A 27,797-nucleotide genomic window follows, 5' to 3' on the forward strand; every position below is an offset into this window, starting at 1 on the left:
GATGCCCCTCAACCCTCTGGTCCCTGGAGAGCAGCAACCCCCCGGCCCCTGAGCACTGTGCATCCCAGGGGCCTTTCTTGAGCTGAAAGCACAGATATACCCCCCCGGAACACACCTGGCATGCGGCCCTGGCCTGGGTTAGAGCATGGGTTCCGGCACTGGGTCTGGTTTGAACTCACCCGCGGCCTCAGACAGGCTCGCATTCTGGACTTCAGCCGTCTGACCTGGAAATTGGGGACTTTTGACTCTACCTTATAGGGTCCTTCTGTCTGGAATTGGGGACCTTGTCTGAGACCTCCCTTGCTCCCTCCTGGGGACACCTAGAAAGGAGAGGGGTGGGGCTGGAATCAGACAGCATCCCTGAGGCATACGTGGGCAAGAAATACAGCAGAATGGGGGGACCCCTGGATGACAGGCTTCTCCAGCCCCTCACCGAGAGTGGCAGGGTCTCAGCACCCACCCTGTGCCAGGGGAGAGTTGAAGCCTCTCACGGCTCAGTCGGGGAAGGTGGGAGGGTGCAGCCATGCTTCACCCCGTCCTGCTGACTGGGCTGGGGAGTGGTCCAAGGGCTCCAGTGGGCTGGGGCCGAGAAGCCCTCCCTCTCCACAATGTCCTTCACAATGTCACCCAGCCAGTGAGCAGGAGAATTGGCCCTGGACCCTAGAGCCCTGGTTCTTGGACCAAGTGCCCTGCCCTTTCTCACTAGTGTTAATCCCCTAGGAAAGAAGGAGGCCGGCAGCAGCAGCAGGTGGCAGGGGCCAGCCTAGACAGCCTAAGGGCTCGTGGGAGGGACAGAGGGGAGGTGCCTTCCTTCTGCTTCTTCCTGCCCCCCGGACTCCCCTCGGCCAAGTAGATTCTTGTCCCTTCCCTTCCGGGGAGATGCCACCTGCCTTCAGAAGTTTCTACCATCTCCCCGGGGCTGTCTCACTAGGTGTGGTGAACACTCTCCTCCCTGCCCTGTGAACTGCCCCAGAGCAAGACTGATGCTCAGCCCCGGCACAGGCCCGGCATTCAGTCGGAACTCAATATGTAAGACAGTAGGTGGCTGGAAGAGTGAGTGACTGTGGGAGAAAGTGGGGGGGGGGGGATGGCGAGGCTGCAGGAGGAGGCGAGGCAGAGGAAGGAGACCCCAAGGAGGGGTGAGTGGGCTAGAGCTGCCCACCCCATCTTGCCAGGACCCCTCTCTCAGGGATGTGGGCCCCTTCCCACACTGTGGGCTTGGCCTTGGGATAAACCCACGGGGTTTCCACACTGGGCTGGATGCCCTCTTGGTCAAGCTGTGGTCCTGGAAGGTGGCGGCTGCCATTTCCACATTCTGCTAGGGGAAGGAAGAAGCCCGAGGATGTCCCCTGAGCCCAACTTTGCTTTGGCCAGTCCAGCCGGCAGGCCACATGCAGAACCACAGAGTAGAAAAACCTTGTTTTATTCAGCCCGGGGCCTGGGCAATCTTGCTCTGTGGTAAGGCCAAAATACAAAAAATAAAAACCAACCATCGACAAAATAACGTTGTAGAGAAGAGTTAAGTACAAAATTGGGCCTGGCATCCGGAATCCCTGTGGTTTCGGTCTGCGTTTGCTCCCTGAGGCCGGCAGGGAGGGATGCCTGTGGCTTCCAGCTGCCCCTGCCCGTGGGTGGGGGCTGGGCCCCTCGGGGCCAGGTCTGTCCTGGCAGGAGGCTTCCTGGGGAGCCGGGCCGGCTTTGGGAAGTGGGGACATTGGCCGTGTGTCCATCCTCTCCGAGATCAGGATCTAAGGAAAGAAAGAGAACGGGGCAGTGGTAGGCTGCAGGGCAGGACCCCTCACTCGACTGTCAGCAAGCCCACCTCTGCCTCCCAAGCTAAGGGCTCCCCTTCCACAGCCCAGAACCCTGGGACGGGAGGCCCCAGCTTCAAGAAGAGGGGCTTCATGGACTCACCGACCCACCCAGGGTGCGGTCTCTGCACCACCCCCTCCCCATGCCCCGAGTTCCACAGTGTTTTCTAGGCCATTAGTAGAGCTGCTACTGTCTGGAAACACTTTTTTTTTTTTTCTAACTCAGTACTTTTCAAAAAAGCCTCCTTCTTCCTTTTCAGAAACATGAGCGAAACCCACAGGCGTCAGTCCCATGGCCTTTCTGGGAACACTGCGTCCGGCTTCCTGTGCGCTGGCCCGGCCGCCCGCCTGCGGTCAGGGTAGCAGAGACGCTCTAATAAGACCTGAGCCTTTCCAAGCACTTATGTAAAGGGCTTGGAAAGAAGGGCCTCAGCCTTCCCTGGCCCGCAGGCCCCAGGGGAGCTGGAGGGGTGCATGGGGCTGCTTCTCTGTCTGCCCTGCTGAGGGGCCTAGCTCATGGCATCACCGGAAAATGGGATGCTTTTCAATCCACCTTTCCCAGCAGCAGGCAGGACAAGAGAGGGATGCAGGCTCCCTGCTTCCCTGCGTATCCCTCGACCCTCTTTTTTCTTATGTGCCCCTTCCTTTCTTCCTTCCTTCCTTCCTTCCTCTTTCTCCTTCCCCAGAATTGCTTCCCAGAGGCCCTCTACCACTGAGATGGCCCCTGAACTGGGAATGGCTGAATAAGAGAGGCCCTGAGGAGGAAGGAGGTCAGAAACCCAGGCCTATGAGAGAGCCAAGTTGCCAGGGATGGGGCAGGAGTCAGTTGTTTTAGACAGACTCTGTGACCTTGACAATTTTGATCAAATTCAATTTATGAGGAATCTGATCTCTGTATTCAACTAGAGGCTGCTGTTCTCATTTTTAGCATACGTGGTGTAGTGGGGGTGGGGGTGGGGGTGGTGTGTGTGAACAGTTAGCTTAATGGTAGCAGCCAAGGGCAAAAGGGCTGTATCTAAATGGGCCCTGACTCTGATCACACACTGAGCCCTAATCCTGGTCACACACTGAGCCCTGACCCTGGTCACACACTGAGCCCTAATCCTGGTCACACACTGAGCCCTAATCCTGGTCACACACTGAGCCCTAATCCTGGTCACACACTGAGCCCTGCCCCTGGTCACACACTGAGCCTTGAGCCTGGCCACAGGCTAAACTTCATACCTGTGAATCATTGATAAGCATATGCTGACTCTCTGGGCCTTGGAATCTCTGCCATTTGTCACCCAGCTGATGGACTAAAGCAACTCCTGGGCTTTTTGTTGGTTTGTTTTTAAGTGGAAAAGAGTTGCTGTGGTCTGATCATTTTAAATTCACATGGGTGGGGTGGGGTTTCTTTGTGAGTTTGTAAGCAGAGGGTCCCTCGGCAAAGTGGCAACTGAGGACCCCGCCAAAGGCTTGGGCCAGAGTGCATCAGCTTCCCCTACGACTGGGCCCAGGCGTGGATGAAAGCTCATTCCAGCCAGTATCAGTTCTAACTCGGGGCTGTTTAACTCAATCCACTTGATAAGGCCACCAACGATTCACTGAGCACCGTTATGAAGGATTCTCCAACCCGCAGACATCAGGCCTTTCAATCTTTCAGTCTCACAAGCCTACAGGGGAAGGGCGTATTTTGTAGTTGCGAAAAGTAGTTCGGAGAGGTGAGGCGACCTGCCCAATGGTCACAGAGCGAGGAAGCCTCAGAGGCAGGACTGCAGACTTCCACCCAATTATGCTGCCTCCTGCTGGTTCCCACCTGGAGTCACACAATCTGGCCCCAGATCAGCACGCCAGGGCCCGGCTTCCACCGCGAGCACTCAGCCTGGGGCTGGCATGGACGAGGCTCCTCCTGCTTAGCCTGTGGGCTGGGCCCAGCCGCAGATGGGTTTGGCTAGGAAGGTGACTCAAAGCACAAGGTATCTTGTGTATTTCATGCAGCCCTGCCTGCCGCTCCCTGGCCACCCCCCCCGCCCCGCCCCCGACCTCAAGGGTAGAAAAGGGGCTGGGGAGGGGAGGGTGGTGGGTGTGCACTTACTGGACAATCTTGCAGTTTGTTGTAGAAACATAGCGACCTGTATAGTGAATGTTGCATCTCACCACATTGTTGGTGAAGTCAGACTCCAAAACAATATACTTTGGGTTCACGTGAACCTGAAGAAGAAGGGGAGCAGAGGGCAAAGGGACCTGGTCAGGGGGCTGCATTTCACCTGGTCATTAGGGAAGGCCCCGGAGACGCAGACAGACAGACGTGGAGGAGACAGACGGCAGAAGGATATAGGACGATGGAGGAAGACCCCTCAAGACCAAGAGATACGGAGACAGAGCCACACTGGTGGAGAGACATGGAAAGAGAGAGAGGAAAGAAGAGACAGCTCGTGGTCAAAGAAAACATCGCCAGATCACCCTTATAGGAATGTGGGAAGCTTCCCCGGAGCCAGAGCCTGGGCCAGGTGGGCCCTCCACTGGGCACTCAGGGTCAGAGAGGTTGAGTCACTGCCCCAGGGAACACAGCAGTGAATGGGGGGCAGGGGCTGGGCAGGGATACCAAGGCTGGTCTCCTGAGTCTGAGGCTGGCACCCTGTTACCACCCATGCCTGTCTACATGACCGATGGAAGGGTTGTCTGCTGCCAGGTGGCATCTCCCGCCCTGGAGCTGGAGAACCTGACGCTCAGTGAGATGATGGCCCACCCGTGCCTTTTGTCTGAAGAACCACTGGGACATAGGAAGCTTTCTAAATGTCGGATTAACTGGGGAGGGGGCGCTTCACTGGGGTAGGCTACACCCAGACTAATATTTGCAGAACATGGAAGAACATGTTACTTTTAAATCCTTTACACTCCCCAAGGGCAGGAATTGTGCATTACTTATGCGGTTCCAGTCCCTAGTGCCTGGAACTCAGAGGGTCCTTCGTACATGTCTGGTGAGTGGATGAACCAAGGGAAGGAGAAGAACCCTGGCCCCTGGGTGAGTTGAGCAGAGGGGCCTCTGAGCCTGCTGGGAGGTGCTTGGGACCGGACTGTAACCAGTGGCTTCCGGGTTGCTGTGTTCTGAATGCAGCTTTCCCGGCAGGCTGTGTTCATGCAGGTTAGAGCACCTCCCAAGCCCATCGTCACTGCTCACAGCTCTGTCTTTGCTGCTCTGGGGTGTGGAGCTGCGGGTCCAGGGGCCCTGGTGGAATGGTTCCCCACCTTTGCTTTGCACCTTCACAGAGGAGGCTGACCTTTGACTTCCCCAGGTGAGACCGCGATGCCCCGGCCCCAGCACAGCCTGCATGGATGTACCACATGGGGCTGTGTGTCCTTAACATGCTTTTCTACCCCCTCTCACCCCACCCCCAGGGAAGTGGCTCTGGAGTAGCATTCATTGCAGGAGGGGTTCAGGCCAGAAGGGACTCTTGGTCACAGGAGCCCTGGGCTTTGCAGGGGTCACTGTGAGGAGTGGAGGGTCTCTTCAGAGAATGGCAGGGTCCCCTTCCAGATGGCACAAAGCCTGCCCTGTCTGCAGACAGGGGGGTGCACCGCACTTCAAATCCTCTGTCGCTTAGGGAAGACAGTGTCACTGCCTCCTGTAGCATCACCGCACCTGGGCCGAAGGTGCCTTGGTGTCTCTATGGAAAGAGAGGCTCTGTCGGCCTGAGGCTAAGAGCCTCCAGGGGGAAGAGGAGACCCCCACTCCAGGTTGATGTCCAGGATGCCACCTCAGCAGCTGGGGGAGGAGGGGGTGCCGCAGTGGCTAAAGCATATCCCAGAGGCAGGGGCACTGAGCACAAGCAATAGTAGGGGGAGTGGCCCAGACCAGGAGGCCCACCTTGAGGACATAGTTCCCGGGCTGCACATCAGTTATGTCAATCCACTGGCAATCGATGTCCGCGTTGTAAGTGTCATAGCAGCCGGGGCTCAGGCCCTGGGAAGAGGGGACAGGATCAAGGCTGGGGTGCCACCCTGTGCCTTTCCAGCAGTCTGGCCCCACCTTCCTCTGGCCCGGGGTAGCTGTTCAGAGTGGGTGTGTCCCTTCTTTTTTTAAATTTTTTTAAAGTTTATTTCTTTATTTTTGAGAGAGAGGGAGAGAGGGAAAGAGAGAGTCCCAGAGCCGGGTGCGGGGCTCAAACCCAAGAACCGTGAGATCATGACATGTGTTGAAATCAAGAGTCAGACGCTCAACCGACCTAACCACCCAGGTGCCCCAGGGTGTGTCCCTTCTGAAGCCAGTGGGTGGATGGACCAGAGAGACAACAGGGAGGTATAATAGCCAGGTGGGAGGGACTGAAGGAGGGGGATGGCTGGAGAGATGGATGGAGGACTGGATGAAGAGACAGAGGGGCAGGACAGATAGACACTCGGTGGATGTTTGGACAGACTGATAGAAAGGTGGATTTGGGTGGACGACCAGGCAATGGAACACCACGCCATCTACGCTTCGCTGCAATGTTCCTTTCTCTCCTTGGGCAGCACACCTGGGAGGCAACGCAGGGAGGAGCCCAGGCAGGGGAGGGGGGTGGGCGGCCCCCACAGGGCCCTGTGGTGGCCTGATGACCCGTGAGAAGACCCTTGCGCTGACGGAGCTGAGTGGAGCCTTGGCGCTGACCCATCTTCAACCTGGCCCAGCTGGACATTGCTCTCTGCTCCCTGGTCCCCCCTGGCCCCACTCCCCTGGGCAGGCTTCACCCCCTTGCTCCCGTGTCCCCACCGCGGTGCCCTCGCCTGGCCGGACCTGCGTGTGAGAGGTGCATGCGTAGCGCTTGAGGTTGCCGAAGTCACAGGTGCTGTCCTCCAGGCAGAAGCTGGCCTTGTGGCCCTCGGCTACCTTCTTGCCTGTGGCCGCATCCAGCAGGTCGTAGTGGCTGAACTCATCCATGCTGTGGTAATGTCTGGGGGCAGAGGACAAGAGGAGGGAAAGAAGGGGGCCTAGTCACCCCTGGGCTTCCTGTGACACCGCCTCCTGACCAGTCTGGGCTCCTGGGGCTCCTTGGTTCCCCGTGTCTCTCAGGGCAGTGTCTCTGGGCCTCCCCACCTGGCCAGGTCCCCTGGGAGGGCACCCCCTCAGGATTCCTCGCGTCCTTCTTGGGCTCCCACCTGTACCAGCCTCCCTCGGGCAATTCCCCGTACTCTAGACATTTCTGTCCCCTAAGACGGATCCTCCTAGGTCCCCCTCCTGCAGTCTAGCTTTTGCTAAGGAACTCTTGCCCCAGTGGTGCATCCATGGCAGCAAATGTCTCCCGGGAGCGCCTGCCCCTCCCTGAGCACATATGCGGTGGGGGGGGGGGAGAGGAGGGGCCCCACCCGGGCCCTCCCACCAGCCCCTGCCCCTCCCCGGGCACCCATGGGGGAGAAGAGGGCCCCACTCACTGGTGACAGCTGTGCCACTCCCAGGCGTGCCGTGGCCGGTGCGGGAGGAAGTCCGCGGCGCCCTGGTTCTTCACTCGCTGGGGGAAGCGGAGTAGCACCCGCACGTCGTAGTCAGTGGCCTCGGGAGTGTAGGCCGTGCTGCAGGGACAGGGTGGGGGACCGGGGTGGGGCTGGGTGCCGTGTCACCAACGCCCAGAGCCAGCTGACCCGTCCCTGACCGTCCTCACAACTGACTCCCTGTACTGAGGCTGGGGCTCAGGTCTCTCCCCGTCTCTCCTGACCACACGGGCTTGGCTGTACCCTCCTTTGCGGCTTCCACCCTGTGGCCGGCAGCTGCCAGCGGAGTCTTTCTAAAGCAGCGTCTGGTCTGGCGATGACAATCTCATCTGCAGGTGACTCTCGGTGGGGGACAGCCTCTGGGGGCGGGGGGACCTATCGATATCTCTGGAGGGCTTTTTAAGAATGGCCCCATCCAGGAGATTCTGATAAGTGGTCCCTCCTCTGGATGGGGCCCCGGTTGCTGACCAAAGTACGCCATGTCTCAGGTGCAGGACTAAGACACAGGCTCGGGCTCTTCCATGTCAGAGTCTCTTCACTTTCCCGTTCCTGTCTGCCCTGCTGCTCCCCCACACATCCTGGGTTCCAGCTTCAGACACTGTTTCTCAAAAACGCACTTCACTCATGCTAATCTATACTTTTGCCCGTGCTGTTCGTCAGACCCAGAACTCACCCAGCCTCCTAAGCATGACACAGGCTCCCTCCTCCAGGAAGTCTGCCTTGATTGCCCCACCAAGAAGACCCTTGATGGCCTGTGATCACAGCTCTAACAGCACTGCCTATGGCACAGCCTGATGCCACATGCTCCTCTGAGCTAGGTCGGTGTGACTAGGTCCTTTCCCTGACGGTGTGGCTTCTGGAACAACGATCTGCCCTTTTCTGTTTGGGGAGCACAGGTCTGAGGCAGTCTGCCTGCTCACAATTTGCTTGCTGACCCCCAATTCCCAGCTGACATGGGCTTTGTGAAAAGAGAAAGGGAGGGGGAGGAGAGGCGTGAGGGACAGCAGCGAGGGGAGGGAGGCAGACAGAGACACACGTGCAGAAGGGCTGACTGGAGCTCCCCCCCTTCGTCAGAGTACTGCTGATAATCGTCCAGGCCGGCCTCAGGGGCACTCCCCTGGCACTCATTAAGGTCTGGGTCCTAAAGCCAGAGGCAGGAGGTGGCCAGTTGTGGGGATCAGCTCTCTCTGAGAGGATGTCTGCACAACAGGCGGTGCAGGCTCCTGTCTGCCAGGACGTAAGGCCCTTGGCCTTGTCTGGGGGAGGCTTGGAATCTGTCTGTGTCTGGGTTGGAACAAAACATCCTCCTTCCCTCTGTTCAGTTAAATCCTGCCCTTCTGTTCAGCCCGGCACACCGTGGGAACCCATCAGGGTCTAGGTTCTAGGCCCGGCTTGGCCACAAACTCGCGGTGAGACTTGGAGCACGTCCCCTCCCTGGTCTGGGCCCTGCCTGCAGCCCACACTGCCCGCCCGTGATCCCGGAGAGCCCCACCATCCCAGGCCTCAGTTCCGCTGGCTCTTCTAGCTTTGTGCCCCGCGCCCAGCTTCCTCTGCCGCCTCGGCCCTTGCTGTCCTTTCCTCCTCTGACCATTTTCTCCTCCTCTGACCGTGAGCCACTCATGCCAGCTCTCCTCCCACTCTCTGTGACTGGGTCCTGTCATCGGGGCGGCTGAGGGGCCGCTCTCCAGTGGCCCAGGACAGGGGGCCGGGCTGCCTCTTCCCCAGCCCATCTGGGAGCTCGGGTCTGGGCCCACACGGTGCTTCATGAAGATGGGATGATAATTTAGCTTTGACTCAAACTCCTCAAAACTCAGCTTCAGTGGACTGCCTTGCAGGCTGTCAGGTGCTCGCTGCTGGAGGGACTGGTGACAGCAGGAACACGATCATTATGCTCCCTTCCCAGGGACAACTGAGGGGAGACCAGACCTGACTGGGCAGGCCAGCTGAGTGGTACAGTGGACCTCCTTATCCGCAGTCTCGTTTTCCGTGCTTTTGGTCACCCACGATCAAGGGCAAGACATTCTGGACCTAGGAAGCGGTGGGTGAAGTTACAATCTGGTGTAAGCGTCTTATCCCGTGACAGACAGATAAGGCCTTGTGGTCAGCTACTGAGTGGCAGTGCACTAGCAAGTCCGTAAGTGGGAAAATGTGGAAATTCCAAAGGGCTTCCCAGATACTGAAAAGTGAAAGTAAATAAAGACTCCAAAGGGGGGGGGGAGGCAGCAAGTAATTAAGAAAAATAGATGTTCTCAACATAGAGAGATGTCAACAAACGAGTCAGGACAATGTAATCTCTAACAGATTCTTTTAGCACAGGGAGATGTCCCCAAAGCGTATGTATTTGAACAGAATATTCGCCGTTAATAAACTCAGAAGCAAGGGCTGCAGGAGGCAGAGACGCCCAGGAATAATGGAGAGTTGGCTGTGCTCACCTTCCGGTTCTTGCAAACTGGTCTCCTTTCCCGGTCTCTCTACTGCCACGCATAACTGGGGCCCCTTTGTCACCCGCGCCCACTGCCCCTGCTGGAGAGCCACACCTGTCCTCCTTGGAGAGGGCTCTGTACTCCTGCCCTCTATCCTGAAGGCTCGTTCCCCCATTGGACTTCCCTGGGTCCTTGTGGGAGCACCTTCTCGTGAGGCAGCTCAGATCGGAAAAGTTTTAGTTCCTCTTTGCTCCCCAGTCGCCTGGGGCGACTTCATACTTTCAGGGCTGGAGTGAAGATTAAATGCCCCAGTAAAGTTCCTTGTATAGTGACCTATACAGAAATGCTCACTTGTTCCCTTCTCTTCCTGACTCCCTGCGGGCAGGCAAGGCTCACAGATGAAGAGGTCAGGGTCCTGAGAGGCTCAGAGGCTTGGCCAGGGTCATTCAGACTGTAGGCAGCCTGGCTGGCATGAGCACAGGCTCAGGGTGAGTCCCAGAGCCTGTCCGGACATTCCATGCTTCATCGTCACCTCCTTACCTGGCCAGACACTTCTCCTCCGCAGCACAGCGCAGAGAGTACAGGTGGGCTCTCTGGACATAAGTGGATGCTTGCACGTAGTTGGGGTCCGGGACCAAGTCAGGGAGACCTGGGGATGGAGTGGGGTAGATGGAGGTGGGGGAAAGAGTTGGCATCGAGGGGTGTCAGGCTGGCCACGGCTAAAGCCCAGAGACCTCCCCAGCCCCAAGCACCCTTTGCTGTTCTCCTTCCTCTGCACAGGCTGTCACCTCCTCCAGGAAGCCTCCCAACCTGAGCCAGGGGTGTGACTGGAACTGTTTCCCCTGGGCTCAGGTGTGGGCCAGAGAGGTGGGGGACCTCCATGCTGTGGGAGCCTCTGAGCGCCCCCTGGAAGAGCTGGGACGTGAGCGAGGTCTGGGAGGCAGGATAAGGTTTGGTGAGCTAGAGAAGAGGAAAGGGTATTCTTGGCAGGGCGACCAGCACGAACAAGGGCCTGGAGGCAGGACTAAGTTGAAGCAAGCAATTTCCGGACACTGCCTCCCTGTCCTTGTTCCCCAGGCCTCCAGACCCCAGCCCCCGTCTGCAGACAGCTTTCTTCTTGAACCACCAGGAGAGCCCTGGTGGGTCCCAGAGAGCTCATGGGCAGGGCCAGGTAAGTGCTGGTTGGCACAAGTGGGGTGGACAGGAAGGGAAGGGCTAGTGGGAAAACACATCCCCAGAGCAGGCTGCTGACAGGGCAGGATTCTCGGACTGGGCGCCCAGCCCGACCTTCTTCAGGATTCCTTTCTTCCTGCCATCGGCCCCCAGACCTGACCGCACCCTCCCCTGTCTGCAGCTTCTGGCCTGCAACCTGAGGGGCCCGGCTTCCTCCCCTGCAGGACCCAGGGAAGTCGGGAGTCTGCTCAGCTCCTGTGATCACTTGTACCCTGGGACATGCTACAGCCAGGGATCTGTCCACCCTGCACCTCCCCCACCTCTGTGCACAACTTGGTCCCAGGGAGCGTAATTAGGAATTAGCAGAAACCAAACTCAGGTGTCTAGACCATCTCCGCACTGGAATAAAGAAGGAAAGATCTGATCTGGTGCCGGGCCTGCGGGAGTGGTGGGGGCAGGGCGGGGTAGGAGGTGGGCAGGGGGCACTCCAGAGCCTTCAGCTCCATCCCAGCTTGGCCACTGACTTCAGGGTTTGCGAGCCGGGGGCTCTTTGTCCCCTCACCCTCAGGCTTCGGGGATTCTGGCAGATAAGCAATGACATGAGCCTACAGGTTGCTTAGTTTCTTTCAAGCTCTCTGCTCTTGGGGGACAAGTAAGGTACGGGGACTTGAGTCACACAGACCGGATTCCGGCCCCTCTTCTTGCTGCCAAAACCCTCTTGTCAGGTTCCAGGTCCCGAAGGTGAGGCAGACCCTCACACACACACTTCCCTTGGGCTCCAGACCCCAGCCCCGCTCACCCTGGGCCTGGGCCTCATGCGGGAGCCTGGTCCAGGCAGCCAGCGTGATCTCACCTACTCGGAATGGAGAGGAAGCTTGGAGCACAAGGGTGGGTGAGGATGAGGTGGCTCCTGGCTGAGGGGGGCCGTCTTGGCCAGCCTAGGTCCCATTACTCAAGCTCCAGGAATGCCTGCAGTCATTTCCCAAGGGATCCTAGGGCCCTCAAAGCGAGGGCCCACCTCGGTGCCAAGCTGGTTCTCGCGCTCTGGTCCCCGGAAGCCTCTGGTGGGGTGGGGGGGGGGGGCGGGGGAGGTGAGGAAGACGGGACATCCCTCTCCCCATCATCAAAGTGCCTTTCCCATAGCAACATGTGGGGGTGGGTTAGCTGGGCCTGAAGCCTCACGAGATCCAGTATTTGGCGCCAGACGGCCTGCCTCCCCCACCCCAGGCCCGGTTTCAATAAACAATGCACAGATGGCTCCTCAAAGCTTTTCTGGCCCGACCCTTCCTCTCTAGGCCACTCCATGGAGTGGCTGTGCAGTCCAGGGAAGTTAGAAAAGCCAGCTACGGAAGAGGCCAGAAGTACTCAGGGCCAGCGAGGGCTGGTGCCACTCCTGGCCTGTGACTGAGCCCCGACCCTGCTCCTATACTGAGCCCTAATTTTGGCCACACACTGAGGTCTGACACCTATCAACAACTCGGAACCTCAAGATTATGGACTAAAAACTCTGTACTCACAACCATTTTTAGGGAATTGCTTTGACATCATTAATCCTTGCTGGTTATAACTGAGTGGGTGGAGGTGCTTTTTTTTTTTTTTTTTTTTTTTGTAAACTTCAAAGCCATGGGGGGAGGGGCACCTGTAGCATCTACATGTGGGGATTCCGGAGGAAGACTAAGGACAGACAGCTCAGAGCTGCTGGTCACAATCTGAGCCCTGGCCCTGGCCACAGGTGACCATCTTCCTCTTACTGTTGGGGAATCTCAGATTCACACGGGTGCCTTCTGCACCAAGAAGTCTCCCTTGACTGGCAGTGACATTCCAGGCTCACATACTTCTCCTGTCTCCCTGCTGGATCTGTATTGATCTATAATTAGATGTCATCGTATTTACCTGTGTCTACTTCCCTCCAGATTCTGCACTGGGTACCACTCACCCCCTAAGCAGGCAACCCACCATGCTTTGGGGCTGACTAACTGCCCCGTCCCATTGGCCTCTGTCAGGCAAGTTTCTTTAGTGATTAGTGGCTTAACACTTCATATTTTACCCTGTTCCTTGCAAGGCACCAGGGCACATGGAGGTGCTGGAGGGAACCAAGGCTCAGAGAGGGCAATGAATTTGCCCATGGTGGCACAGTGAGTTGCAGCAGCCCTAGGAGGAGGTCCCCACCCCCTCCTAGGACTCTACTTATCACTGTTTTTATACAAACGAACTTTTTTGAAGTATAATCTATACACAGTCAAATGCAGATTTAAGATACACAGTTTGGTAAGTTTTGACAAATGGTATACACAGCGTGACTACCACGACCATCAAGCTAATTATTGTTTCCATCATCCCTGAAAGTTCTGTCCTGCCTTTCCCAGTAAGTTCTTTCCTCCCCCAACCACCCCAAGTAACCATTGATCTGCTTTTCAATCACCTTAGACAGTTATGCCTTTTCTAGAACTTAAATGGAATCACTCCTATTATTTTATCTTCTTTGTTCTGTATCTCTGATCATCACAGGGGTCCTGTGACTCCCCTAACTGGCTTCCCCTCGCCATACTCCACCTCTGTCACACTGGGGGAAGCTGCTGGAAAATAAAGTAGCCTTGGGAGCTCAGGCTTGGTCCCCCTATGCCTTTCAGAGGAGGGGATCCCCTGGGAACCCCAGGCCCTTCCCTCAGCTGGCATGTTTCTCTAGGAAGGAACAATGCCTCCTTCTCCTCCTGCTCTCCCAGGAGGCATTCCATCAGCAGTGGGACCTGTAGGCTTGAGATCTCAGCCCCCAAGGGCCGGGACTTGGGGGGCAGCCCATGTGTTGTCACAAGGGGGCGAGGGAAGGCTTAAGCGGGGGCTCGCGGGTGCAGGAATAGGGGACTGGTCTGCCCTTTCTGGCTTATGGGGTACAACCAGGCCCTCCAGGCAGGGTGGCCAATGTGGAGTGAAAGACAGTTATAACTGGACCATGTGCTTATCCCCCATCCCCAAAAGTGTGCGTTTTAAAAGGAAGTCTCTAGAGAGAGGGTAAGGCTTACTCGGAAGGCAGGAGAACCCTCAGTCGTGGAGATACAATTTTGAGGAGGGCCTGGAACCTTTTATCCAGAATATATGGAATCATGCAACCCTTGGACCCAGCACTGGAGATTCTATAGAGTGGGTTCCAGTGGGAACTTCTCCCAGACACCCCCATTTCTTTAAATGCAGAGACTGAATTAAGCATAATTCTCATTTCGGAGCAAACAAACCATTATCACTGGTCTACACAAGGCTCCCCCTTTTGGAATAACATTTTTTTAGTGTTTATTTATTTTTGAGAGAGAGAGAGACAGAGCACAAGTGGGGGAGGAGTAGAGAGGGAGACACAATCCGAAGCAGGCTCCAGGCTCAGAGCTGTCAGCACAGGGCCCCAGGTGGGGCTCAAACTCATAAGCTGTGAGATCATGACCTCATGATCAGTCAGTTAAGTTGGATGCTTAACTGACTGAGCCACTCAGGTGCCCCAGAATAACATTTCTTTTTAACCTTCATCATCACCCCTGACCTTCAGATATGTCCCTGAACATCTGTGTCTCTGTATAAAATCTGCACCGTGTTGGGGGTGGGTATGTATCCTTAAAGTACATAAATGATATTGTTTCACAGTCTCATCCTGTTTCTTGATTTTTCAGTCAATGTATAAACTTTTAAGATCTACCTAGCTCATTATTTGTCATTGCTAAATAGGACTCCACAGTGTGCACCCTCCGTGGCCAATATGGCCAGTCTTCTGGGTTGGACACCCAAGATGGGGCCAACCATGGAAAGTGTGGCTGTACAGTCTGCCCAGGCTACCCAAGGAGTCCCTGGTCACCAACAGCATCCTGCCTTCTGCTCCCAGGAGGCAGACAGGAGCTTGGCCTCTTACCCTATTCTGTCACAGGCTTTCTGCGTGACCCGAGGCAGGACTGGGTCCTCTCCAGGCCTCATTGCCTCCATTTATCCAGCTCTGATCATTCTCCATCCTACTCAAGGCCTGTTGGAGCTCTGGGCCAGTCCTGGGCACCCTTCCCCAGAAGCAATGTGCTGACTGTGGGGGTTGGGCACATAGGGATTCAGGCTGCACCAGGGTCTGGGCCAGGGTTAGAGGGACACTGAGTCAGAGGGCAGTAAAGGCCCTTGGGGTAGCTGAAGCCGGGCTGCTGCTCGGCCGGGGAGGGGCTGGGCATAGGTGAATCAGGTCCCAAGGCCATGCTGCAGGCAGCCTTGGAGGGGACCCCGTCAGACCCTCCACGGCAGGGAAGACACAGAACCGAGGATAAGGATCTTCTGCATTCCTGCTCCGTCCCTGGAGCTTCTTCTGAGTGGGCATCCAGGGCCCCTTCACAAGGTGCTCTGGACAGTCGGCCACGCTCCCCACCCCAAGCTGACCTACATGCCAGCCTGGGGGAAGCTGAGGCCTGTCTCCCTCTTCCCTGGCAGGACTTGGCTGGGACCTTCTCTGGAAAGACATCGGAAGGCAAGTTTGCCGTCCCATCCAATCCCCCATTGTACAGTCCCTTCCCTTTCCTTAGGCTCAGTTTCCCCATCTGGACCATGGACACACTAGCCTAACCTGCCCATGAGCAGTTTGATGGCTCCCAAAACACTTGGAGATTAAAAGACTTTTCAGGAGCTCTTTGGTCTATTCCCCAGCCTCGGGCAAGAGCCCAAGACCTCTCACAACCTCTACAGACGATACTTCAGCAGCCAGGAAATTCTCCCACTGTCTGACCTAAATCCTTCCTGCTTCATGAGAAATCTGTTCCCTCCTGCTCAGCGGTTCCTGGAGGCTGCCCAGTGCAGAGGGCCTGTGGTTACATTCCTGTCCCTTGCCCACACCTCACCTGTTTCCCTCTTGGCTTGCCCCTTTCTGTGGGTTCCATAAACCTCAGCTCCTTTGAACTCTTTCCTCCCCAGGCCTCCTGCTCACAAGAAGCAGATGAAGGAAAGTGGAATGCAAAATAGCCCTAATCTCTTGAGCCTGGGGCTGGAGGATAAACAATGTCCAGCAGGAACCGGTCAGTGGGTTGTGAAATATGTGTGCAGCAGGATGTTTTGGCTCAGCAGCCAGACTCCAGAGGAGCCCTTAGGTAGGGAAAGCAGCAAGCTCACACAGAGATGAGCTGACAGGCCCTCCGGGGTGGAGGCGGGCAGCTCCCAGCCCTGTGAAATCATCATCCGACAATCAGGACATTAAATTGTCAGGGTTGGTCCGGTGGTGCCACCCCCGTGTGGCGAGCAGGTCGGCGAGGTGGCTGTGGGGTTCGCCACAGCCTACCATGAAGGGGCGATCCCGGCCGGGGAGAAGGAGCCATGAGAGCCATAAAGCCAGGCCCAGAGCCTGCAGTGGGTCCCCACTGCCTACAGAATCAAGCCCAGACTTCTCAGGGTGGCAGCTGAGGCCTTTTGTGGTCTGGCCTTCACCCGGCCTTTCAGATCTCATAGCCCGCAGGGTCAGGAGGCAACTCGCTAGCAAACCTGACCTCCTCTGCCCCTGGCCTCTGACACCACGGTGTCTCGTCTTGGAATTCCGGGCTTATACACGCACCCAGAGCCTTGCAGGGGCACACAGTCCTCAGGCCCCAAAGCCTACCTTGTCAGTCCTGACCACCGCTCTGCCAGCTCACGTCTGCTGCCCCCCACTCGACTGGGAGAGACAGTCCTCACTCCTCCCTGCCGCAGGGCCCAACTCCGAGGAGGGGATCTGGGGCTGTGCGTTCAGATGCGTGACAATGGGAACGGGCTGGGGCTGAGCTGGCGGGAGGCGGACATTCACCTTTGGGGAGGTCAGCCGCCTTTCCCTCTGCTGCCTCCCTGCACGCCTCACGCCTCACCCCCTCACACTCTACTCCGTGTGAACACAGCCTCCGCCCCTGCTGCGCTCCCTTCCCCTGCAGGTCGGCGGGGTGCCCCCTGTCCCTACCTCCAGAAGTCTTTGTGGGTGCTTCTGTCCCCTGGGCCCCTCCCTGCCCCTCAGACCCTTCACAGGGACTTGAACTTTCGTCGTTCTTACAAAACCTGCTCAGCCACCGCCTTCGCATCTCAGCGTATGGCAGCTGCGACCTTGCTGTGCAGGCTACATGCCTTTGTCTTACGCCTGGCCCCTGTCTTTCTCTTACACCCCACATCCGGCCCATCAGGAAACCCCATCAGCTCCCTCTCCAAAATAGATCCCGAATCTGACTACCCGCCCCCCCCCATCGTTCCCGCCCTGCCTGCCGCTGTCACCTCCGCCTCGGATCTCTATACCAGCCTCCTGTCAGCCTCTTGCCGGCCTCCCCACTGCCCATCCCCGCCTAGTGGTCAGAGACCTTGTTTAAATGTCACTGATCAGCTCAAAGCCTGCAGTAGCTCTCCAGCGGATAGAGAGTAAAAGCCCAAGTCCTCACAGTGTCTTCCAGGGTCCTGCTACCTCTCGGACCTGCCTCCTATCACGCCCCTAACTCCTGGGCTACTCTGCTGTGAGCAAACCGGGAACACACTTGAACCCCCCTACCCCCACCCCAGGAATTCCTGCCTCAGGGCCTTTGTACTGGCTGTTTCTTCTACTGGAACGCTCTTCCTGATTGCTGCGTGTTTCATTCATTCGCCTCTTTCAAGTCTCTGCTCCAAAGTCACCTTCCTGAGGCCGACCTTAACCAGCAACCTGCTCATCCCCCCTCCCCCTCCAGATCTTATCAGTGCTCACCACATTCTATTGTTTACCTATTTATTATGTTTATGCATGAAAATATAATGTCCACAAAGGCAATGGTTTTGTCTCTTTCATTTCACTAATGAAGACCCGGCTCTAGACCGTGCCCAGCATGCAGTAAGACAACCCATAAATATTTCTCGAATGGATGAGTTTCCTCATGAGAAACCTGCCACCCAGCTGTGGGTCCGGGGGTGGGTGCACGGCAGGTGGGGGCTGCAGACACGGGTGAGCTAGCGGTGGGCTTGGGCCCCTGCACCCCGTAGCCTGGTTTCTGGCTGCTGGGCCGAGATCTCGGAGGGGACAGGGCTGGGTCTGACGCACCCCTGACTTCTCTGTACCCAGCTCGGGGCCTGGCACCTGTGTGCCCTGGAGAGCACATGCCTCAGTACCTGCAGGGTCTGGCAGCATCTGCCTGCACCAGCAGACTTCATTACCAAGCAAAGGCTGGGACTGACTCCAAAAGTCCTTTCTTTTGACAAAGGATCAGATTTGGGGTTGGAAAACTCATGGTTCCAGTTGGTCTACAAGCAGGAGGAAGGGTGGGTTGTCTCCTGAGGCTCTGATGGCAAAGCCTTCCCCACCCGAGTCCCTTCCTGCTCTGGCGTTCCGACACCTCATTTCTAGGTGGCACTAAAATGCCCAGTTCCGGAGTGCCCGTCAGCAAGGGGGAGAGGACCCGGACCCAACCCTAGCCCTGTGATCCCGAATCCGTACAAAAAGGCCCTCTGGGTCCGGCTGCCTGCGGCGAGGAGGCTGTTAGGTCAGAGCAGGGGAGGCGACAAGACCCAGCCTTTCCTTCCGGCCTCTGAGCCGACTGCCGCTCCGCAGGAATGCCCGGCACGGGAATTGGAAGCAGGTGTGGGCTGCCTGGGCGGCCCACCCGCCTCCTCCCTCCCTTCCTCTCCTGCCATTCCAACACTGCCCTGGGGAGTTTCCCATGTGTTCCCGGCTTGGACACGAGTGGGGTGGACTCAGGCCGGGGCTGCTGGCGGGGGTGGGGGGGCCCCTTCAGAGATGAGAGGACACTGAGATGGGGGCTCCCCGGGGTTAGGGGAGAAGGAGGAGGGGGGACAAGAGGCCAGAACTCCCAGGTCGAGTGTGGCCGCAGCCTGGTGCCCGTAAGGCTCTGATGACGCCCCACCCTGCTCGAAGGCTGTGTGGGGCCTGCGAACTTGAGGCAGACGTCCAAATTTTGGCTTTCCAGGAGGTGTAGACCTGAGAGAAACAATGGACAAGGAGCCGTACCCTTCCCAGAGAGTCGGCTGGGGTCCTTGGATGAGGGACTGTGAACTTCTCTAGCCTAGTCCTGGTCTGCACCATGGCGGTGATAATACTCTCTACCTCACAGGGTTGCTGGGGGCATTAAATGAAAAAGAAAGAAAAAAAAAAAAAGGAAACAAAATGCTTAGCATAGTATCTGGGGCATAGTCAGCGCTCAAGAAATATCAGCGGCTATTATTATTATTTAGAATAGGAACTGTCGAGGGGCGCCTGGGTGGCGCAGTCGGTTAAGCGTCCGACTTCAGCCAGGTCACGATCTCGCGGTCCGTGAGTTCGAGCCCCGCGTCAGGCTCTGGGCTGATGGCTCGGAGCCTGGAGCCTGTTTCCGATTCTGTGTCTTCCTCTCTCTCTGCCCCTCCCCCGTTCATGCTCTGTCTCTCTCTGTCCCAAAATAAATAAAAAACGTTGAAAAAAAAATAAAGCTCTAGAATAGGAACTGTCTCTTTTTGCAGGGATGGAGGGTTTGAGAGCAGGGGAGAAAGGATGTGGCCTTACGACTGGATGATAACAGAGGAGACAGGAAGTCTGCCTGAGCCGAGGCTGCCTGGGACACAACTTGTTTGTTCCGACACTAGTGACCTTCAACTGCCAAACAGGGAGCAGGAAGAGGACCCAGGCCCCTCTGTTGCCACAGCTCGCCTGAGCCTTTACAACAGCTTCCTCGGCCTGAAGGCTCCATTTCTTCCTGAAGGAGCACCCAAAGCAACCTCAGGGAAGGAAGAAGGGAGGCTGAGCCGTGATTCCGGCTCTACCGGTCACCAGTGATGTGACCTTGGACAAGTCACTTAACCTTTGAGGGCCTCAGTTTACTCATCTACAAAATGGGGATGAATGATACCCAGGGTTGTCCTGAGGATTCAGTGCCTCTAATCCTGAAGCTCCAGGAAGAGTATAAGACACTTAATGAGCATGACAGAAGTGCTTGTGAAATAAATGCCCTGGAATCTGCACTGAGAATTGCAAGGCTTTGTGGACACCACGCCGAGAAGGGACTCTTTGCGTCCAGGGCCTTGCAGATCTACTGTCCCATCTCACCCTGTCACCACAGTGCCTGGAACACAGCAGACAGTCAAATCTCTGTTGAAGTACCAAATGAATGAGTGGATAAATGAGGAGTGCGGGATAAGCAAGAATACATAACATTTTAAAAAATTACGTATGGCCATTAAGAACCCAGGATGGGACCGCCATCCTGGTTTCACTACTAAGAGGTCGTGTGATAATTAGCAAATGAGCCTGTCACCTTATCTATGAGACGGGGCAAAGAGCAGTAGCTGGCTGGTGGGGCTGCTGCGGGAATGACGAAGGGTGATGTTTAAGTGCCCACAAACGCTAGTGCCATTCTCTGTCCCCGGGTTGCAGTTGGAGGAACTGAGGCCCAGAGAGCTGGTGGAGGAGGCCCAGGCTCTCTCCCTGCCCCCCACCCCACCCCCACCCCCCGCTCGTAGGTGGAGTGTGGGTCCTCCTGGGGTCATCTCCGTGCAAGGCAGAGATGACGGGCTCGGTTTGAATTCTGGCTCAGCGGCACAGCTGTGAGACCTCCCTAGGTCTCAGTTTTCTCATCTGTGCCAGAGGAGCATAACCTCTACCTTTCCAGGAGGCTGTGAGAATGAATGAAATTGCACATTTAAGCCACCCAACTCAGCGGGTACCCTTGAGCAAATGGCTGGGTTGTTACTATCTTCCCTGCCTTGGGGCCTGAACTCTGGACACTTTCTGGGTAGAGGTCTGCTTCTGTCCTTCCCTGCATTTACTCCAAGCCCTGTGGAAGTAGGGAGGTGACCTGGAGATCGGGAGGTGGCCTGGGGGGCGTGGGAGGGGGTAGGGGCTGGGCCAGGCATTGGGGCTGCTCTCAGGGACTAAGGGGCCCCGTCTGGCTTCCTGAGTGCAGGACGCTAGATGGAGAGGGGAGTACCCTAGGAACATCCCTGGGTGTGCAGAGAGGTGAAACATCCAGGTTGAGGAGCAGCCCAGTTCCCATGGGACTGTGGGGGCGTGAGACAGGGAGGAGAAAAGGAAAGAGATGCCTCTGGTTCCAGAGCAATAGGCTGAGGCATTTAAGTTTTATCCTGAAGGCCTTCGGGAGTTATAAAACTCTCTCGAGCGGGAGAATAATATGGTCAACACTGCAAGGATTTATCCGCCCCACATGTAGAGGGACTGGCCAGGAACAGGCTGAGAGCAGCCCCAGCTTCCTCCTGGGCTCTGATTGGCCATGCAAGGACAGGGACGGAGGACGGCGCCAGGCAAGGCTGGCACAGCCATCAGCGATGCCCCGGGAGAATGGCCAGGGAGGCGGCTCCATGTTGCTTTCACAGGGTTGCCAGGGCCGGGGAATGAGGCCGGGACTGGAAAGGGGAGCCCTGCGAGAAGAGTTGTGGTTTTCTGGGACCAGGAGTCAGCTTAGCCCAAAGACCACCAGCTCAGAAAAGCTGAGGCTATGGGGAGGCAGGAGCAGAGAAAAGGGGCTGGGAGAGGAGGGCCTGGCCATGGTGGAGGGAAAGGCAGGGGCCACAGCTGGGCCTGGGAATCCACCAGTCACCCTCCAGGCCTCTGCGTGGATTTGCCGAGAGCCAGGCGAAGTATGTGACCCTCTCTGGGCCTCTGTTTCCTGGTTTTCTCTCCAGTTACAAGTTTCAGAGTCAGAGACAATGGGATTGCAGGAGGCCTGGGCAGCCCCAGCCCTGGGTGGGAGGGAAGAGGGTGAAGGCGCCAGAGGAATAAACCGGGCTCTGGACAGGCGCTTGGAAACTGCCCAAACATGGAGGGACGTGGGCGGTGCGCACATGTGTTTGGTGTTGTGAGGACACATCCACGCCCACACACACACAGGCTGCCAGCACCCAGCCTCAGACCCCTGGGTGTGTGGCCAGGAGGAATGAGGTCAGTCCCGGAGAATCTGCCCTGGACTCCCACACCGGGCCTGGGGGTCTGATCTCAAGCACAAGGCTTGGCCTTCTCTTAACTGGGATTTTCCATGGTCTGGGCCTAGCAGGGTGGGGAGGGGGAACCAATGATCGGGGAGAAGGTACTGTTCTCTCTTTGGCCTCTCAGTGATCCCCAAACTAGCCTGTACCCTCCTCCCCCCCAACTCCCTCCCACCATCCCCTCCATGACTAGGGGAAGGAGCACCTGGAGGATGTTGATGGCCATCGCTTGCAGCAATGCATGGGTACCTCCTCCTCCGGGAAGTCCTCTCTGAGCCCCTAGCCCCTGACTGGGGAGGCCCCTTGTGTGGGCCCCCCTAGCTCATCCCTCTAATGCCTGCCCAACCATAGCACTGATGTGTCCCCTATGCTATGCCTCCCCCAGAGCACGGCCTGGATTGGATGCATACCAGCACACTGGGAGCCTGGTAGTCTACCTTCAGGGGGAAATGTCTTTAACCCCAAATGAACTGTGGGGCTCAAGAGCAAGACCAGAGGCCCTGATAAGCGTCAAGCACCCCCAGTCCAGACTTGGCCTTGCCCTGGCCGGTGGCCTCTGAACTTTAAGAACTGTCAGGCCAAAGAGGGGGCCCTAGAAAACACACTGGCTTGGAGCACAGATGGGAGTCCCAGGCCTGACTCTGCCAGCAGTTGTATGGCATCTGAGGTCTCAGTTTTCTCCCCTGCCCAGAAAGTGGGGCACTTCTGGCTGAGCCCCACTCTGAGGTTGTGTATGCTAAGAAGAGCCACCGTGAAAGCTTAGCTTCCTCTAGATGGGATGACCTCTCCTCCAAGGAGCTCTAGGAGCAAATGAGGCACAACAATGAAGCACCCTGCTGCAGGACGGTCCTGGTGAGGACCAGCTGTGTGTGAGGCCACGCTGGGCAGGAGGATGTTCGTCATCACAGAAGTCCCCCGCCGCCCCCAGCTCCTGTCCTGAGCTCCTGCAGGTTCTCGAAGTGGGATTCAGCACCCAACTTGAGTGCTATGCCAGGGATGTGAAGGAGTGGGCACTACCAGTGTGGACCTTCCTCACCCCTAGCCTTGGGCTCCAGCTGCCCCTAGGGAGACAGAAACCTTACCCCCACCCCCAAGAGGCAGCCTCTCACCCAGGTCAGTGTGGCTGGAGACAAGACAGCAGTCCCAGTGCTGACAGAGCCAGAGTAGCAAAGGCTGGCGGAGGGGGGTGGGCGGTGTACCTGTGCCCCTGGGCCCTGCAGGGCTCAGCCCTCCCCTGGTGAGTCCCGCGCAGCGACCTCAGCGCCGAGCAGAGAATCGGGGCACTGACTGCCGCCTCAAGGAGGCAGGCCAGGGTTGCGATGTGGACACACAGGGGACTGCATGGAAAACCTTGACCAAAGCTGACTTTGGACTGGCAGCTACAGAGGCGGAAAGGGGGAATTCTAGGACAGCAGAAGATGGGCCAACAGTCAGCTAACCTTGGCCAGACCACAAGTGGGCCCTCACCACAGCAGCCTGCCTGCTAAGAGCATGTGTGGAGTTGTCCATCTGAAGAAGGAAATCTGCCCCTTCGCTGTGTTCTCACGTACAGATGGCTTGGGCCTTCCCTAGACTAAGTCCTGTCTTCACGTCCCCTCTCCCCCCAAAAGATGCCAAAAGGGAGGCCTGTCGGCAGCTCCCTCCCAGGACTCTCCCCCACGCCCAGGACTAGAGTGAGCTGAGCGAAACGAGTGAGACACTGGCCTGGGCGCCAAAACACTCAGGAACCAAGATGAGTAGTATTTGAGGCAATACTTTTAAAAACCAAAGCTGGTGCCAAAACATCTGTGATGAACAAAATATCAAAAGTTTAAATAAAGACAGGATCAGTATTTCTGAGCTTTCAGTTTGCCTCAGGCTCCAATAGGGCTTGGCATGGCACCACTAACTCTACTTAAAGGCTGGATATTTTGTTCATCACAGGTTTTTTTTAATGTTTGCATTATTGTTGATCTAAAAATGCCATTAAAATGTTACTTTTCTTGATTACTGAGTTTTTTGACATCCCCTTAAATTTTGCACCCAGGCCAATGCCTCACTACCTCTCTAGTCTGGCCCTGGCTGTGTCCCTCTGAAGGAACTCCTGTCATCTAGTCTGGACTCTTGCCTAGGGGAAGGGCTTCCTCCCTAACCTCCTGCTCAACCAGGCCAAGCTCACAGATGCTAGTGCCTGGGACCTTGCCACACCTCCAGGGGCATCCCCTAGGACCCTGCTGACCCCGAAGTTTTCTGATGTTGATGCTCCCTGCTTCACCCTGTGTGGCTGGCCCAGGGGCATCTCCAAGGGTGCCCTGACTGAAATGAGGAAGGGCCAGGGAGAAGGGCTCCTTCCCTTTGTCCCCAGATGACCCAAACCAGGTCCGGAAGGTGCCTCCTCCCAAAGCCTGGCCTCCAGCCCCTACCCATCAAGCCAGGGTCAGAGCCCAGGCCTCCCTGGTCAAATGCTGCCACTAACGATGAGAGGACCCGGGGAAGGTTGGGAGGTGAGACGCACGGTGGCTGTGGAATTCCTTTCTTAGCTCAGGGGAGGCCCATGGAACAGTTCCGCCGGCCATGACCGTGACCGATCGTGCCCCCGGAGGGTGGGCGGCGGGGCGCGGAACGGTACTCACCGCGGCCGTTCTGGTTGGGCCGGTACACGCTGCCCACGCTGAGGCGGCCCTGCTGCGCGCCGCCGCGCTCCCCACCGGGCGGGGGCGCGTCGGAGCTGCGCACCGGCAGGTAGGGCGGCTCCAGCACGCGGAACGGGGGCTGCGGCTCCACGGCCCGCGGCGGGACGTAGGCCTCGGGCGGCACGTTGGCGTAGGGCGGGTACCAGCCGAGGCGGGGGTCGGCGGCGTAGGCGCCGCCGCCGGCGGGCGGCGCGTCGGGGCCCGGGTCGGGGTAGGGCTGCTCGAAGCCGGCGGTGCCCTCGTGGTACAGGCTGTGCGAGTAGCGGCGATCCAGGCCGTCGGCGGGCGGCGGCGGCGGCGGCGGCGGCGGGGGCGGCGCGTAGGGCCTCTCGGGGGCCGGGTAGAAGGCCTGCGGCGGGTACTCGGGCTGCTCCTCGCCTCCGCCGTACTCCTCGTAGCGCGCCCGCGGCTGGAAGGGGTAGATGACCCCCGCCGAGGCCACGGCCGCCGCCCCCGCGCCACCGCCGCCGCCGCCGCGGTAGTACACGTAGCCCTGGTCGTAGGTCCGCGACGCGGGGTCGTAGGTCTCGTACTGGCTGACGAAGGGCGCCTGCGGGTAGGGGAACTGCTGAGGGAAGGAGGGCGGCTGGCGGTAGGTGGTGGCGAAGGCCGAGGCTGAGACCGAGGAGGCGGAGCCCCCGTGTCGTTGCTGGGAGACGGAGGTGCGGACCCGGGCCATGCCAGTGCTGTCCCCGACGGCCACCTCGCGCCAGTTGTCGGGCACCTGGCCGAAGCCGAACGGGTGCCGCGCCTGGCCGCGCACGGTGTCCGAGCCGACGCGCCCTGGCAGGGGCAGCGACGGGGCTTGCCGACGCCGGGGGCCTCCTTGGCTGCGCCGCTGCGGGGCCTGGGGTGCGCCGGCTAGCAGCACCCGGGAGCTACTGTCGGTGCGCTGGGGCCCGGCCGGCACGTACTCTGAGCCGGAGTTGAGCAGGCTGTACACCTGCCCGTTGTTCTCCCACTGAATCAGCTGCCGCCAGCGCCCCGGGTCCGAGCCCTGCCCCTGCCGCGCCTCCTGCCCGTGCACCAGGACGCAGAGGCAGGCGCCCCACACCAGGGCCCCCAGCTGCCAGCATGCTCGGGCTACAGCCATGGTGGCCCCTCTGCAGAGGCCTGGTGGACCGAGAGGCTCTCAGGAGTGTACTCCTGTACGTGCTTCTCTTCCCACGGCCTCGAGGACAGGACGGCTCCTTGCCTGCCCCAGCTCTAGCTTTGTCCATCCTGGCCTTGTCCCGAGCGGGACGGCTCCTCCGATGACAGCATTTCGAGGCCAAGGGGTCAGGGCAGGGCAGGGGCGGTGCCCAGGGCTGCACGAGGCTCTCTGCAGGGCACCGGACAGGCAGGACTGCCTGGGGGCCTTACATGGCCAGCCCGGTACTGGCTGGCCGCTGGGCTGGCGCTTTCCCACTCTGAATGAATAAGCAACAGGCTGGGAGCGTTGGGAGGTTTCGGGCAGCCTGGTCCGCCTGCTGGGGCCTCCTCCGCGGGGCCCTATGGCCCGCCGGCTTTTAGCTATGTTGCCTGTCCCACAGCTGCTGTGCTCCCTCAGTCCCTGGAGCTCCTAGCCAAGCCACAGACCTGCCTCTGAGGAAGGGAATGGAGCAGGGAGTAGAAAGGAGCCTCTGGGGGTGTGTGTCTGTAAGTGGGGCCCTGGCAGGCGGAGCAAGGCTGGGGTGTCTCTACCGCTATGGCCATTTCTCCCTGCTTTGGACCCAGCATCGCTGGTCTCTTTGGGCTTGAGCCCCTGACTCCTGTCCACTCCAGCCTCTCCCCAGGACCTCCAGAGCTCCCCTCCTCCGAAGTCAGTGCTAAGAGACCCCCTCCTTGTTGGTGGGCTATTTGGGGAGATGCTGAATTTTGGACCCCAGGTGCACCTCAGTTCCTTGGGCTGAGTACAAAGGGGCTGGAGCTTTAGCTTTTTCCTTCTTGGGCCTTACTCGCCCAGTCTATAGAATGGGGGCATGCCCTTGTGGTGAGCAGAACTTGTGAAATCCTGGGAGAGGTCAGCTTCCCACGCATCACCTCACTCGAAGTTTCGGTTCTGTGTCTTTTGAGTCAACATAGCCTGGCAATAACCTGAGTGTGCACGTTGCTAAAAACGAGACCCAGGGGCTATCTTTGACATGAGATAGGAGGCCTTAAGTGCTGTCAGCATAGAAAAGCAGAAAGAGGGATTCAGGGGAACTAGGCCCGGTCCCGTTGCTGTGATTAAGTTGCTGGGTCATCTTGGGCAAACCTCTCTCTTCTCCATTCTGATCCAGTTGTCACATCTGATCTCTGGAGAATGAGACGAGATGGTCCTCAAGAGTGCTTTGGGAGTTTCTCTGTCCTCTCTGAGGACAGCAGAGCTGGGAGGTTCCAGAAGTTTGAATGTCTTAGCATCCAAGAAGTCACCCTCTGCAAGCCTCCTCTGGGCTGCCTTCTCCAACTTTGCTCATGAACTGAAGGGCAGAAATTTCCCTCCTGTGCCTATACACCACCTAGGAAGAACTTGCCCTTAACTTGGCCCCTGCAGATCCTCCTCTACTTTGGAAACTCCTGGAGCCCCCCCTGGGGGAAGATGGCCAGTGTAGACATTCCTGGGGGGGCCCTGGAGCCCTGGCCCCCAGCATTCATTCACCCATTGTGCTGTGCCTCAGAGTGGGGCTTGATTCAGGTGACTTCTGGCATCTGTTTACCCTCCTAATCCAGCCAGCAACCGATGGACATGGGCCCCTCAGCAACCCCGCGTGGGGTTAGGTTTCATACTCCAGACAGGACCTTGCCTGATGCCGATGCCGAGCCAGGCTCACTGGGGGCCGGGACCTGGAGGGTTAAGCCTTTCCTGCCTCCTGCCTGCCCCCTGCAGTGCTGGCCCCAACTGCTTGGAATCCCTGGGGTCCTGTAGGGCCCTCCCGCCAGCCAGAAGGGCAGCAGAGCCAGGAGAGGAGGAGGAGAAGGAGAAGTGGAAACAGGCCTCAGGGTACCCCCAGTCAGGGAGGGGAAGGGAAGGGAAAGGATGGAGGGTGGACAGAGGATGGCTGTGAGGTAGGGGAGCCCCACTAGCCAAGAGTGGAGAAGGCAGGACCCCTCTTCTAGAGCCAGGCAGCGTGCAGGGGCTGCCTCAGGCGTTTGGGGGCTGTGGGGAGATCAGGGCACAGGCTATCGTGCTCGGCTGGCCCCTGCCTCGGAGCCAGCTCTTGGCGTGAAACCCTACCCAGTGCTGGCTCCTGATCCTTTTTTTCTTAATAAGGTCGGATCAGAGTGAGTCAGAGGAGCCAAGTTTCCTGTTAGGCTCTGGTGGAATAAACCCCGCTCGGAACATAGCTTGGGCCTCTGCGTAGGTCCTCCGGGCCAGGGCTGTGGCCCTGCTGGCCATCTCTGCA

At 58.0% G+C, this 27,797-nt stretch overlaps 1 protein-coding gene across 1 annotated transcript; it reads right to left on the reverse strand.

Annotated features, from left to right (window-relative positions):
- Positions 1 to 3,884: 3,884 nt before the first annotated feature.
- On the reverse strand, positions 3,885 to 25,525 carry LOXL1 (lysyl oxidase like 1). The gene is made up of 6 exons (XM_047074416.1): positions 24,373 to 25,525; positions 10,220 to 10,328; positions 7,200 to 7,337; positions 6,565 to 6,721; positions 5,662 to 5,757; positions 3,885 to 4,004 (listed from the first exon to the last, which is right to left on the reverse strand). Exons 1-6 carry the CDS (start codon positions 25,523 to 25,525, stop codon positions 3,885 to 3,887), a joined length of 1,773 nt encoding a protein of 590 aa, XP_046930372.1.
- Between the last annotated feature and the right edge of the window lie 2,272 nt (positions 25,526 to 27,797).

This window comes from Lynx rufus, unplaced genomic scaffold, assembly GCF_022079265.1.
Source record: "Lynx rufus isolate CCGP_SWC_20201006 ecotype Redwood Valley unplaced genomic scaffold, mLynRuf1.p SCAF_13, whole genome shotgun sequence".
Taxonomy (NCBI): Eukaryota; Metazoa; Chordata; class Mammalia; order Carnivora; family Felidae; genus Lynx; species Lynx rufus.

Excerpts from the sequence above, each read along its gene's own strand:
- LOXL1 (XM_047074416.1), bottom strand. The coding sequence starts at position 25,525 with ATGGCTGTAGCCCGAGCATGCTGGCAGCTGGGGGCCCTGGTGTGGGGC. Across the intron at positions 10,329-24,372 it reads GCCCAACCAGAACGGCCGCG|GTCTCCCTGACTTGGTCCCG; the intron begins GTGAGTACCGTT and ends CTCCATCCCCAG. Across the intron at positions 4,005-5,661 it reads CCGGGAACTATGTCCTCAAG|GTTCACGTGAACCCAAAGTA; the intron begins GTGGGCCTCCTG and ends CTTCTTCTTCAG.